The 14,507-nt window shown below is 35.7% G+C and overlaps 1 protein-coding gene across 1 annotated transcript in view; it reads left to right on the top strand.

Annotated features, from left to right (window-relative positions):
* LOC114157856 (uncharacterized) overlaps positions 1-13,278 on the top strand; it is a 43,611-nt gene extending 30,333 nt beyond the window's left edge. The window contains exons 24-35 of the mRNA XM_028039023.1: positions 1,451-1,723; positions 2,561-2,818; positions 3,431-3,790; positions 4,448-4,720; positions 6,014-6,265; positions 10,086-10,337; positions 10,552-10,686; positions 10,805-10,820; positions 10,906-10,997; positions 11,514-11,564; positions 11,762-11,816; positions 12,167-13,278. Coding sequence (XP_027894824.1) covers positions 1,451-1,723; positions 2,561-2,818; positions 3,431-3,790; positions 4,448-4,720; positions 6,014-6,265; positions 10,086-10,337; positions 10,552-10,686; positions 10,805-10,820; positions 10,906-10,997; positions 11,514-11,564; positions 11,762-11,811 — 2,012 coding nt within the window. The 3' untranslated portion in view covers positions 11,812-11,816; positions 12,167-13,278. The remainder of the gene's footprint in view (positions 1-1,450; positions 1,724-2,560; positions 2,819-3,430; positions 3,791-4,447; positions 4,721-6,013; positions 6,266-10,085; positions 10,338-10,551; positions 10,687-10,804; positions 10,821-10,905; positions 10,998-11,513; positions 11,565-11,761; positions 11,817-12,166) is intronic.
* Positions 13,279-14,507: the final 1,229 nt, after the last annotated feature.

Raw genomic sequence — 14,507 nt, 5'->3', positions numbered from 1 at the left:
ATAATGATGTCATAACACTGATCTGCAGCCATTGATGCTTGTAATTTTTTCCTGATTTTACATTGTCTCATATTGGTATAGGTGAAACATATTTTTGTTATGTTATGAACTATGTGTTAGTAACTAACACAGTTAGTTAAGCTGTGTTATCTAACTAGTTAGTTATTAATAACTAATATTAAAAACCATAAACAACCAAGCAGCATTTAAAAAGCTCCAACAACAATCACGCAGCTGCTGCTGTTTTACGCTGTCATTTAATTTCTGAATTAAATTCATATTTTCCCTGATCATTTCAATATATCTCAATCTGATCAAAATGCTAATATAATTTTAAATATAACCTATGATCTATTTTATTGCCCAAGAATTTGAAACCAACTTTTAATTATGTTCTAATTTGCTACCAGAGAGTCTGACTTCATTGTGATTTTTTAAACAAACGCAAACTAGATCCCAATTAACCCAGTTTGATTCTGCAAACAGTATGATCGAATAAATATTAGATTTTTGGTTAATATTTAATGTTGATTAATATTTAATGTTGCTATGTTGTTGTAGGATGTTTTAAGATCTTGTTCAATGTGCCCCTTTTTAACTTTGGCCCTCCAAAAGTTTCTGCACGGCCCTGCTCATCTTTACTCCTGTATTTCACATCTTACTGTGTTTTTGTATTTTCACTCTTTTTGTGTTTTGTCAGTGATTAACTAGAAAAGAAATGAACTAAATGTTGGTTCTGCTTTAGATGCTGTGCTGACTTTTGAGCCCAACTGGTCGACTTTTTATTCTGGAGAGTTTGTTACCTTTAGATGTGACATGAATGAAGGAGAAGATTCTGACTGGGAATACAAGCTGAACAGGAATAATAAATCATATCTGTCCTACATACCACATAAAAGCAACATGTTATTTCTTCATAGTGGTGAATATCAGTGCTGTGGTTGTAGGAGGAGCTCAGATCAAACAAAATGCAGTAATATTGTCACTGTTTTAGTTAAACCTCAAGTATTTTAAATCACATTTTAACCAATGGAGGATAACCTTGACAAAGTATATCCATATTTTTACTCCACTTCATTTCAGATATTTTATTTTTTTATTTATTTATTTATTTGTATACACAAGGTTGATCTAATCGCCTTTGTGAGTTTTTTTATGCAAAATGAAGTCGGTCACAAATCATAAAACATAACAAAACTGATTAAAAAAAGTTTAACTTGAGAACCAACCACTGGATTTTTTTGTGGACAAAAACAAACTTATTGTTTTAATTGCCTCGTTAACTTAATGATGTAAAAAGAACATTGATTGATGTTTTATTATATTTTCTGAGTAAATAAATATATCCAGTCATATTATACTATGAACATATATTTACTTTCAGACTAGAAAAATACATTATTTCAAGTCTTTTGTTGTAAGATGTACTTATTTTTGTTTCTATTAACAGCAGACAGACCCACGGCCACATTGACAGCAGGTTCAACAACCATACCAGTAGGGGGCAGTGTGACACTGAGCTGCTCAGTGGAGCCCTCTGCCGGATGGAAGTACAGATGGTTCAGGAGGACCTCAGACACACCTGAAGCTGAAATCACAACAAATAATGAAGACAACAGAGAAATCACTGTGACACAAGGAGGAATCTACAGGTGTGCAGGAGAGAGAGAAAATCCTGTCTTCAACAGCCTTCTAAGCCATGACGTTACCATTAAAACAACCTGTGAGTTCCTTCTTGAAAAGTGTCCGAAACCAAATCTACAAAATCCTTTTTTTTTTCTCTGATTTTATGTTTCTGCCCCATTTGATAAACAAACCAATGGCCGCTCTCCATCCACACAAACACTGTCTACTTTATGAAACTTGTTGGGAATAAATAATTCTCTGTTTTCCTCTATCTCTTTTAGCTGTCTGCATGCTCGTATACAGACACACACACACACACACACACACACACACACACACACACACACGCAACCACACATAGTGCACAGACGCGCAGAGCTAAGGTCAAAGGCAGTGACACACTAGGCTCTGTTTAGGGCGTAGCTGATAGAGACCCACAAAAGGAATCAGAAATTGTTGCTAGCAGCCATTTTGCTGTGTTAGCCCATAATGATGTCATAACACTGATCTGCAGCCATTGATGCTTGTAATTGTTTCCTGATTGAATCATTGTTTCTTATTGGTATAGGTGAAGCATATTTTAGTTATGTTATAAAATACATGTTTACCACAGGTTAACTAACTAATACTAGTTAGTTATTAATAACTAATATTAAAAACCATAAACAACCAAGCAGCATTTAAAAATCTGAAACCCACTCTTAATTTCTTTCTGCTTTGCTACAAGAGAGGCTGATGTCATTTTATTTTGAAAGGTTCTTATTAAATAAAACAAAACTAATCTTAAAGGAGCTGCTGGACAGTTTGGAAGAAACATTGATACTTTTTAAATGATTTTAGAAAGTAGCTTCTCTCAGGGAAAGTGTTAAATTAACATTTAAATTTTACTCTGGACTGTTGTGGTAAACTGCTAACCAGATATTTATTTCTTTAGCTCCCAATAAACCCAGTTTGATTCTGCAACCCAACTGGTCTCAGATCTACATAGGAGAGAAAGTCACTCTGAGATGTGAGATCCAGGGAGGAACTGAGTGGACGTATGAATGGAGACCAACCAATAAAAACTCTCCATCATCCAGTGAATACAGCATCAACTACATTACTGAGTCCCACAGTGGAGATTACAGCTGCAGAGGAAACAGAAACTATGAGCTAACAGAGTGGAGTGATGCTGTCAGACTGACTGTGATATGTGAGTGAGACTGACCTCAACTCAGCCTGAAAATGCTTTGTATTTATTTCCCTTTTTGCAGGAACTAAATTAAACAACATAAATTAGGGGCGTGCTGTGGTGGTGCAGGGGGTTAGCACGCCCCACGTTTGGAGGCCTTAGTCCTCGTCGCGGGTTCGACTCCCGGTCCCAACGACCTTTGCCGCATGTCTTCCCCCTCTCCTCACCCTCCTTTCTGTCTGCCTACTGTCGAAAAAATACGAGCCACTAGCGCCGCAAAAACTCTTCGGAAAAAAAACAAAATATTTCTTCTTTTTTAAAATCCAAAACTGGATTAAATTTGCTACCATGTGTACTTTTAATAATGTATTGATAGTTGATATTGATGCCCCTCAGAAAGTCTAGAGAAACCTTGATCAAAATTTAAAAAAAAAGTTAACAGCTTATATCAATAAATGTAACTGGGGAGTTGAATTGAAACTCAACATTTAAAAATGCAATGTGAATTTAGATGAAGTTTAAAATAGTAATAAAAAAACAAATGAAATACAGTATGTAAAAGAAAAAATGTAAATCTTTGATTTAAATATATCTGATAGAAAAATAACCCTTAAAAAGAATTAAAATGAAAAGATGAGAGATGTTCAGGACAAATGTTTGACCCAGTTTCAAATCTCTCTCCAGTGTCTCCCCCTCAGCCTGTCCTCTCTGTGTCTCCATCATGGCCGAATCCTGGAGCCTCAGTGACTCTGAGCTGTGAGGGTTTGGAGCTTCAATCAGAAGGATGGAGGTTCTTCTGGTATAAAGCTGTTCCTGATCCATCCAGCAGATACTACAGATTTGAGCTGTTGCCTGGCAGCACCAATGGGACTGAGCAGAACTCCTTCATCATTAATGGACCGACTCACACAGGAAGATTTGTGTGCAGAGCAGGAAGAGAAGAACCAAAGTTTTACACTGATTACAGTGAAGTAAAGTTTGCCTGGTCTGCAGGTCAGTTTATTTCTGTCTTTCACCTCAATAAAAATAACTTGAGGTTTTTATCCTGATCCAATATTTATTTTATTTAGATTTTTTTTGAAGATGTTGAAAATTAACATGACATTAGAAATAAAAATATAAACTGATGGATTAGTCATAATGTAGGATAATAAGCATGAATTACCCTAGATTCTTACTGTAATATTTGTATTTGTTTTATGTGTAACTTGAATGAAATATGTGGTAAAAATTCACTTTGTGAAGACTTTTGACAAATCCAGACAATAAATGTTAAAGTTTGAAGATAAAAACATTGATCAGGAAATGCTGATAAACATTCACAGTTAAAATCCAATGTGAGTTTGTAAAAAATGAAATAATTATTTCTGCTTTGATAATTTATTTCATTTGAAATAAAATAATAAGAAAACAAGCAAAATACGGTATCTTAAAGAAATGTGTAAACCAGAGGGAATCTGTTATTGTTTTGTACTTTCATTAAAATACATCAAATATTTGCAAATATTTTGTACTTTAATGAAATATTTGGAAAGTTTTAAAGAAGAAATAAATGTTTGCTGTAATCTTTATTACTATAGAAACAAACCATTTTAATGAAACATTTTAAAGATGTTTCTGTTCTCAGATGAAATCCTGTCTTGTTTTCAGATCCTCGTCCAGCAGCTTCTCTCTCAGTGAATCCTGACAGAGTTCAACACTTCAGATCTGACTCTGTGTCTCTGAGCTGTGAGGGAAACTCTACTGAGTGGAGAGTGATGATGTTTACAGAAAGAGACGGACTGTCAGACTTTACCTGCTCCCACTGGGGGAACATGACTGGATCTACATGCACCATTAACATTTCCTGGAATAATAATGGAGTGTTCTGGTGTGAGTCAAGATCTGGAGAGTTTAGCAATGCTGTCAACATCACTGTACACGGTAAGATCTGGTTTATTATTTGTTTTTCTTTATTTAAACATTGAAAATATATTAAATATTGTAAATATCATAGCATAAACTGAGGTTAAATCACAAAATAATCTATTGTGTAGGATTTTTGTGCCATTTTTCTTCCATTATGGTATCAGATACAGTAGTTTTTTTTTTTTGTTTTGCTAATTGTTTAAAATTCATTCAGATTAAAATGTAAAATTGATCACCCATAATGTAAATGGTTTCCAATGGATTCCTGTATAGCTTATACAAAGGTAAACTCTAATAATCAGATTATGTCATTTTAAAGACTGTGTCCCTTTTTGGCCTAAAGACATAATTCCAGGAAACATTTCCTTTTATGGTAATGTTGTTGTTTTTATTCTCTATTGTCTAAACTGTTTTCAAAAATGTCCTTAAACTGTGTTTTTTTTTTGAGGCTTTATCCAAATTAAGTCATTTCCTGAAAAAGCACAGATCTGTTTACCTTTCAAGCTGAGGTGAACAAAGACTAGAGGATATGATGAGATAAAGTGGAAGAAGACCACAAAGATAAACTATTTTATCAGAATTCAGGAGAAGATGGACGACCTTTTCTACTAAAAAATAAAGCAATGACTAAATACTAGAGGTGTGCCGATCGATCTGCACCAATGACAATCGGCCGATTTCTGTGACAAAGTGTATGATCGGTGGTCGCTGGTCACTGTCTCTTGTTGCTGACCACCAAAACCGAAAACATGTATTTCACTTTGCAGCCTGCATGTGCAGCTGATCACCTTTTTCCCTCCCACTGCGCAAACGCGCAGCAACAAATCCTGTTGTGTGGAACTACAACGCTGTGAGAGTCAATGGGGACGTTTGTGTGTTGCAGCGGTGTTACGTCGATCTGCGTTTCCCCGTCAGATACGGCTCCCCCGCGTCTCTGCTCCGCACCGCCCAGGCGGCAAAACACACACATGCTTGTTCAGCGCTGGTATCTAGAGAACTACGCACACATACTGTATATACAGTGCAGACCAAAAGTTTGGACACACTTTTTCATTGAATTCAATGAGAAAGTGTGTCCAAACTTTTGGTCTGTACTCAATACGTGTGTGTGTGTCTCATAAGGGATACATATATATATGATTTATGGTCATTAGGATACATTAGGATACTGTGGGAACCATTAGCTTCACCTTATTTTATCTGATCACACAGACTTTGCTGTCTGCAAAAAAATAACATTACACTTTAAATTATTGACACAGGTTAAAGAAATGTTCCTGAACTGAATTTTCTCTGATTGTTTTACAGATGATTATCATGATGTTATTATCCTGGTGAGCCCTGTTCATCCTGTGACTGAGGGAGATCCTGTTACTCTGAGCTGCAGAGACAAAAAACAAAATCTTCTCTCTAATGTGTTTTTCTATCATAATAATAAACTCATCAACAATGACAGCAGAGAGGAGCTGAAGATCTCTGCAGTGTCAAAGTCAGATGAAGGTTTCTACAAATGTCAACATTCAGGAAAAGAGTCACCAAGGAGCTGGATGTCTGTTAGAGGTGAAGAGGATTAAAATATTTGATTTATTTTATTCATTGAAACTTGAGATGTTGTAGAAGAGCAAGGTGAACACTGAGGATGTTTTTAGCATCCTGTTTTTTTTAGCATGTTCTAACAGATTTTTAGTATTTAGCATAAAGTCACTTTTTCTTCAAGCAGAAAATGTCACACAATCTGCAGATCAAAAATATTTCTTCCTTGTTGATGTTTCTTGTTTTCAGTAACTGGGTCCAGTCCTGCCAGCTCTTTATTTCTTGTGCTGTTGATCATCGAACCAGTTGTTAAAATCCTTCTGGTTCTCCTCCTGCTCTTGTTCTTGTCCTGCAGACGGAACAACGGTGAGACATTTTTCTGTTCATACTTGGATCTGATTGTTCATTTCAAAAAAAAATCTTTATTGTAGATGTACTGTGATGCTATAGCACAAAATCCAGGCTTAAATTAAATAATGCAAAAGCATTTTTCTTTCTCATTTTTATTGTGCTTTGTTAAATTAGTCTTTCTTTTTCTTTCTATCATAAATTACTGGCAGTTTTCTACTACATTCAGTATATGTGTAATATTTTAGAAGTCAGAACTTCTCCTCTATGCCATGTAATAAAAATAAAACCTTAATTTAAATGAGATTCAAACAAGTGACTGAAAAACAAGATGAAAAGAAAAAGTCCATTTTTATTTTCTAGAATTGTAATTATTTCACCTATTTCAATTTTTAAAAGCTTCTGACTCTGTTTTCTTTTCTGTCAGTTCATCTCTATGACTCAGTGAATATTTCCACATTAGCAGGAAATGGTAAGGCTCAACATGTCATTTCTGTGCTATTTAATTTGAGAGAATCACTAACTAATCTATAAACATGATATGTTTCAGTAGCAGACAAACCCAGAGCTCCTGCATACTCCCAGATTGAACTGAGAAACTTCAGGGAAAACTGTGAGTTCTTGGTAGTGAAATATGTCCTCATGTCTTTACGCTGCAGCTGATTTCAGGTCAGATTATCAGCTGTCCTGACTAACTACATACTAACTCTAGACAACACCAGAAACTGATAAATCAGACATCACTGTATCTTTACTCTGATGTTTTCTGTTTCAGACTCAACTCCAATTTATGCTAACATGAACTATCAGAAAAAGCAGAAAGGTAAAGATATAGTCTGCATTTATCCTTCTTTTTGCTAATATGTCTTGTGTTTGACATGCAGTCTCTTTGGTTGAGTATATAAGAATTAATAATGGCCTCTTCATTCACAGGAAAGCGAAGTCCTGCAGCAGCAGATGAAGTTTATTCTGAAATCAGAACAAGAGCAACTGTGGGTAACGATATCATGTAGCTTCACATTTTACTGGCTTATTACGGGATTTATTACACGAGGTAATCTCACAACAACATTCTTAAATGCTTTATTTTCTTACATTTTTCATGTGTTTTTAAAAGTCTGTACAGAACTGTGTTAGACACCCACATTTTCTGAAAAACACTTTCAGTTATGCTGATAAAAAAATAAATAAAAAACTCCAGAAATTATTAGTTGTGTACAGAGGCTATGGTGAAGTTTGAATACATTAAATATTTTTGTATATTTTTTATGCTTTATTTTACAAATGCATAATATGTTTTACAATATCTCCCACTCCTAGTATTTTTTAACCATATAATTATAATTCATATATTTTTGTTTTAGTTATTTGATGTGTTTTTATGTTGCAATTCTAAAATATTCTGTTACTGATTGATTAGTCACCGTGCGTTTATTCAAACCAAATCAGAAATGCTGAACGTTTACCACAATGTACAGATTTTTGATTGCTGAATGTGTTCATTTATGACTGGTCTACATCATTTTATGCCTCTTTTTCAATCAATTTCTTACATGTTGGATTCCTGTTAACATGTATTCAAAGACATAATAATGAATAAAAAAAAACACCAAAATATTTAATGTCTACTAGTTAATCAGAAATCTCGTGCGCAGGGGTCGCGACCCCCCACGTTGAAGACTTTATTTCTACACTTGTCACCTCTAATAGAGCATAATTGTCATAGTGAAGGGGCCTGACATGAATGCAATAATTTTATTTGTGAGAAAATGTTAAAGTTACGTTTTATTTTCCACCTTCTAACAGTTAGTTGCTTTTTGATGGACACTCAGAAAATCCCAATGAGATGCACCTTTTTCTAGTATCAGTCTTTATTAGGATTCTGATGGGGTGGTTTTTTTTCCAAGAGTGTCATCCTTGTCTAAGAGGATCTTTGATACCACTGGGCCACCTGCCCAGGTGTTTTCCATCATCCTCATCAAGGTGCTGAGAATTTAAGCAGCTGCAGAGCTTTCACTTACTGCTGGTGGTCTGTAGATGTGTCTCTGTGCTGCTTGTTTCCTCCATGGTTTCTGGTATTGATGGTGAAACTGAGGCTTCCTGTAACACTGAACCGCTTTGAGACAGTTGATCTGAAAATGGCCTGTTGCTTCCAAGCGCTCGAAACACTCTGAAATAGTGTATGGAGCTAAATAGTAACATCTATTGAATCTTTGAAGGAATAACATTCAAAGATTTTTATTTTAAAAAAAAAAAGATTAATGTGTCTTCAGTCTGCTCCTCTTCTGACTCACTACCTCTGCAGCTTTAGAAAAGACTCACTCGCATGAAATTACTTTCACTAATTTAAAATATGCTCAAATTCACACAATGATAGTACTCTGGTGCTCCCACTGGGATTACAATTTTCTATTCAAACCGTAGCTGGTCTCTGCCTCCCTGGGTTCTGACTCACTGGCTCCCCCTGTTGGTGTGGCACTAAGCCACATTAGCTCAGTGCTAACATGCACAATAAGAGTCAAATGGAAAAACTCACATTAAGGCAGCATGTTGACTGTTTTGATAACCAAAAAAATAGTTATTTAGATATGCCATATGTTGACTTGAAACTCTATAATACATTTTTAATAAATGTGAGGTGAAGATTAAATGTTTATTTCAACATGACCATGTTCTTTACTTGCTGCATATTTTTAGAGCTTAAGAACTTGGTCTTTCCTGTTTCACCTCCACCACAGTGTTTCTAAACTCTCCTCTGTTTTTTCACACCTCTGGGTTTTTTTTTAAATGTGATGGATGAAATCATTCTTGCCATCATTTCTTTTTAGATTCCGGGATTCACAAAATTATTGATTTAAAGTTTAGATTTTTTCTGCCATTTTTCTTCCATCATAACCAAAATAACTGCACTAAATTCCCTTGTATGGTATCAGGTTGTTTTTGTTGTTGTTGTTGTTTTGTCACTATTTAAAATCTGATCAGATTAAAATAATGTAAATTGTTTCCAATGGGTTGTTCTGCTGCTTATCCAAAGCTAAAATCAAGTCATCAGATTATGTTACTTTAAGAAGTGTAACACTTTTTGACCTAAAGACATTATTCCAGGAAACATTTGATTCTATAATATGCTTTTATGATTCTATGTTTTTTTCTGTAATGTAGAAATTTTTTTTCCAAAATGTTTTGTCTTTATTTAGATGAAAAAATACACGTTGTTAAAATTTATTGAGCCATCCACAAAATTTAGTGCAAAACTATTTTTAACATTACATTAAGATAACCATTAATATCGCAGATAAAAAAAATTACACATTGCCACTTGTGTTTGGATGATTTATCTTTGGTGATGATCTCAGGTTACCATCACCCTGATCTGTAGCTCTTCACAGATTCTCTATCAGATTCAAATTGAGACGCTGGTTGAACCGCTCCAAAACATTTCTTTCAATTTCTTCCAAAGCACCGAGACAGAACCGAATATTCCCTGATTGTTTTACAGATGATGATCATGATGGTGTTATCCTGGTGAGCCCTGTTCATCCTGTGACTGAAGGAGATCCTGTTACTCTGAGCTGCAGAGATAAAAAACAAAATCTTCTCTCTAATGTGTTTTTCTATCATAATAATAAACTCATCAATAATGACAGCAGAGAGGAGCTGAAGATCTCTGCAGTGTCAAAGTCAGATGAAGGTTTCTACAAATGTCAACATTCAGGAAAAGAGTCACCAAGGAGCTGGATGTCTGTTAGAGGTGAGGAGGATTAAAATGTTGGATTCATTTTATTCCATACTATAATTAAACTTTAATTTAGGAACAAGATGAAGACCAAGAATGTTTATGAATATGTGCTGAAGATTTTTATCTGCGTTCAAGTTTGAAATCACATTTTTACAAACCGAACGATATTGACATGAAATCTGGTGCTATTTAATATTTATTCATTTTTAATGTTTCTTATTTCCAGTAACTGTATCCAGTCCTGTCAGTTCTTCAGTTCCTGTCATGTTGATCGTTGGACCAGTTGTTGGAATCGTTCTCATTATTCTCATTATTCTCATTATTGTCCTTCTCTTGTTGTGGCGCCGCAGACGATCCAAAGGTGAAACTTTTTTATGATCACATTAGATCATATTCAGTCAAACACTTTATTTGTTCAAATGTTTCAAGTTCATTCTAATGTTTTAACATGAATCATTAAATATCTTTTTTCCCTGCAGATTTAAGCAGTAACAGGTCAGTAAAAACATTTGTTCTCTCTTTTTAATCATGCATCAAATAATTACTTTCATTAATGCATTTGTGTCTCTATTATTTTCAGATTGAATCAACCAGAGAGCATCAATCCAGCCTCAGCTACAAATCATGAAGTGACCCAGAATGACGGTTCTGTTTACAGCTCTCTGCTTCATGGTTCGTCTCACATTAAACATCTTTATAATTAACTGGAATGTTTAATCACTTTATAGTTTCCAGATATGTGAACTGAAAACACATGACTTTTGTGATTAAAATACATTCTTTGCTGCCACCAAGCGGTGGGAAATGGGAACTGCTAAATACTTTCTGCCCCATGATAATTGAGATAATTTTCCTTTTTCTAATAATGATTTTATGAACAAAGAAAACAAATAAACACAGAGTGAATCACATTTCTACATTAATGTTGTTTGGCTAAAAAAATTAAATAGTATTGATCAATAGTTAGTATTTTTCAACAGTCCATCATTATATAAAGCTAAAACATGAAATCATGAAATGAAGAAAATTCACACTGGGAACAAATATCAACATATTGTCAGGAAAATATTAAACTAAACAAACAGATAAAAACATAAACTATTAGAACATCTACTTTGTTTCAAATTGATGTGATAATTTTATTAATTTTCACTCATTTGAACTTTAACCTTGTTTTATTGTCTTTAGGTGACACTTCCCTCTATGAGACAATCCAACTGAGCAGAGCCTCAGGAAACGGTAAAGTAAATGTTTTATAGCAGCTAAAGACACTGATAACAGAAAGATGATAAAAATACTGAAATATCTCTGATGGAGATCAATTGAAACACATTAAATATACAAATATAGAACGTAAATACCTATAACAACATATGAAATACAAAAATTAAGATGATTTAAAGATTTTTGTCAACATTAATTTTCTTCAATCTCAGCAGAGAAGATTCATCATCCAGCAGAAGAGTCTATATATGCTAATTGCTAAACCAGGTAACTGCAGCTGAACATGTGGTTGAGATGTTTAACATCTACATAATAGACATAAAGTATTGACTAAATTTAGTAACCAGAACAAAGGAAATTGCTATAAAAGGTGGTTTAATTCTGCATTCAACTTAATATTTTATTATTCAAAATATTAATTTTAGATTCTTTAAATGATGATTTTAATTGTATCAGTTTATTGACCTGATATGTTATTTTACAGTAGATTTAAAGTAAATCACTGAATTAGAATCAAACATATGATTTTATCTTTGAACATGTTCAACTGTCAGATTCGTTTTATATAATTTTTGATGCTGATTAATATGTGACTCAAATTATTTCTCAATTGACAGGAAAGAGGAATGTGATGGTTGGTTCTCCATCAGGGCTGGTCCAAGGCAAAGGCAAGGCAAGCTGATTGTCTGCTTAGGGCCCGGAGTTGTTAGGGGGCCCTGTAAGTGGAAGTGATTCATTTTTTTTATTAATGATTTCGATGTGATTACATTAACAAAAACACACAATTTCCTTATAAAGTTGTGATTTTTTTATACAATTACATATTTGATAACAGCAACAGCAACTTCAATAATAATAATAATAATAATCTACAGTCAAAATAATAATAATAAATTGCTCTTGGGTGCCCCCTACTGGCCACGGTGGGTCACGCTTCACCGGTAATATGAGCTGCCTGTAATGTGCAGTGAACCAGTGGAAGATAAGTTAGCAAAACAATGGCGCAAAAAGGACTTAGCTTTCAGGGACAAAGAAAAGAAAGAGGAAGAATAGAAAAAAGCCGAGATAAAGGTATGTTTTTATGTGTCTTGGTAATGTAATGTTTATCAAAAATATTTGTGGAGCTACTAATGGAAAATTCAACAGCCAAACATTTATACTAGCATCTTTGTATTTGTGTGAAACTGAGCATCAACTTTAAATGAGTTTATTGTCGTTGTTGGCCTTATATATTTCTGAGTCTTTTGGGGGGGGGGGGGGGGGGGGTTGTTGGCTTATAAACATGTGTTTAACATTTGATAACAATTATTAAAACTTCCCAATGTTTGACTTTGTCTAGCAAATGCTTTTACATCAGACTACATGGCTACTGCATTGATCTATCAATGAGCTAATCTTAGCTGTAGTTGGTGATATATTGTTTGCTGCTGCACATGAAATTTTATGTGGCTAAAACAAACATTATTTTTACATCATCTTCTTAAGTTATTTGAAACTTCTCCAGGAGCTCTAAAAATTATTTGAAGGCACAGAATCAGCCCAGTACCGATCCACATCCACAGCCGAGAAAAACTCACCTCGTATGAATTTAATATCTAGCTATTGGTATTATTAGTACTTCATGACTATCTGTGTATGTATTCCCTCTTAAATCCAATACATACTACATTTTGTTGCTTTTACTACCACTAGCATATAGGATACAATTTAAAATGCAAAGTGAGAGATTTAGGCTACCCTCTCGTTCACCGGGGTGAACCCCAACGTACAGGCGCCGAGATGGGGAGCAACAAGTATGCCCACTCCTGCCCGACGCCTCTCACCTTGGGCAACTCCAGAGTGGACGTATGTCCAGCCCCTCTCAAGGAGACTGGTTCCAGAACCAGAGCCATGCGTCGAGGTGAGACCAACTATTTCTAGCCGGAGCCTCTCGACCTCACGCACTAGCTCCGGCTCCTTCCCCACCAGAGAGGTGACATTCCACGTCCCAAGAGCCAGATTCTGCAACCGAGGATCGGACCGCCAGGGTCCCCTCCCTTGGCTGCCACCCATCACACAATGCACCCGACCCTTTTGGCCCCTCTCACGGGTGGTGGGCCCATGGGAGAGGGGCCCCATGTTTCCTCTTCGGGCTGAGCCCGGCCGGGCTCCATGGGTAAAAGCCCGGCCACCAGGCGCTCGCCATCGTGCCCCCCCTCAAGGCCTGGCTCCAGAGTGGGGCCCCGGTGACCCGCGTCCGGGCGAGGGAACACCAAGTCCAAGGTTTTCCTTCATCATTGGGGTCTTCGGGCTGCACTTTGTCTGGTCCCTCACCTAGGACCTGTCTGCCTTGGGTGACCCTACCAGGGGCATGAAGCCCCAGACAGCATAGCTCCTAGGATCATTGAGGCACTCAAACCCCTCCACCACGATAAGGTGGCAGCCCAAGGACAGGTTATTAAAAGCAGTTCAACCTATTATCCTCTGTGTGGAGCTGTAGTACTGGAGAGTTTGTGGGACATGAACTTGCAATAATTTGTTCATTTGCTCTTTGACTCACGTTGGGCATCAATAGCAAAATTACAACATTTTGATTCTGAAATTGGATGAACTGTTCTAAAACTTTGGCCATATTTAACTAAAGATGAACTCTTAAGACGTGACCAGATTATTTCTAGAACATAAACAAGACCAGTGTGGACATGCACTGGGCAGAGAAGGTTGCCATGGTAACAACTGGAAAATCTGTCAGACTGGTGACAAAAACTAAGGAAGGTGAAGGATGACATCATTAGTGATGGTCAAATGAAGCTTACTGGTTTTAAAATAATGTTTTATTACTCAAAGCTTTTCAACACAGTCCTCTTTGGTGCCATCTTGTGGTCAATAGTGTGAACTGCAGTTTGGATTAACAGCCTAAAACAAATTAATTCATTCTAACTGTCCACTATAGAGGGTTTTATATACAGCCTCTGCTTT

Source organism: Xiphophorus couchianus, chromosome 14 (assembly GCF_001444195.1).
Source record: "Xiphophorus couchianus chromosome 14, X_couchianus-1.0, whole genome shotgun sequence".
NCBI classification, from domain to species: domain Eukaryota; kingdom Metazoa; phylum Chordata; class Actinopteri; order Cyprinodontiformes; family Poeciliidae; genus Xiphophorus; species Xiphophorus couchianus.
This window is presented reverse-complemented; position numbering and strand designations above follow the sequence as displayed.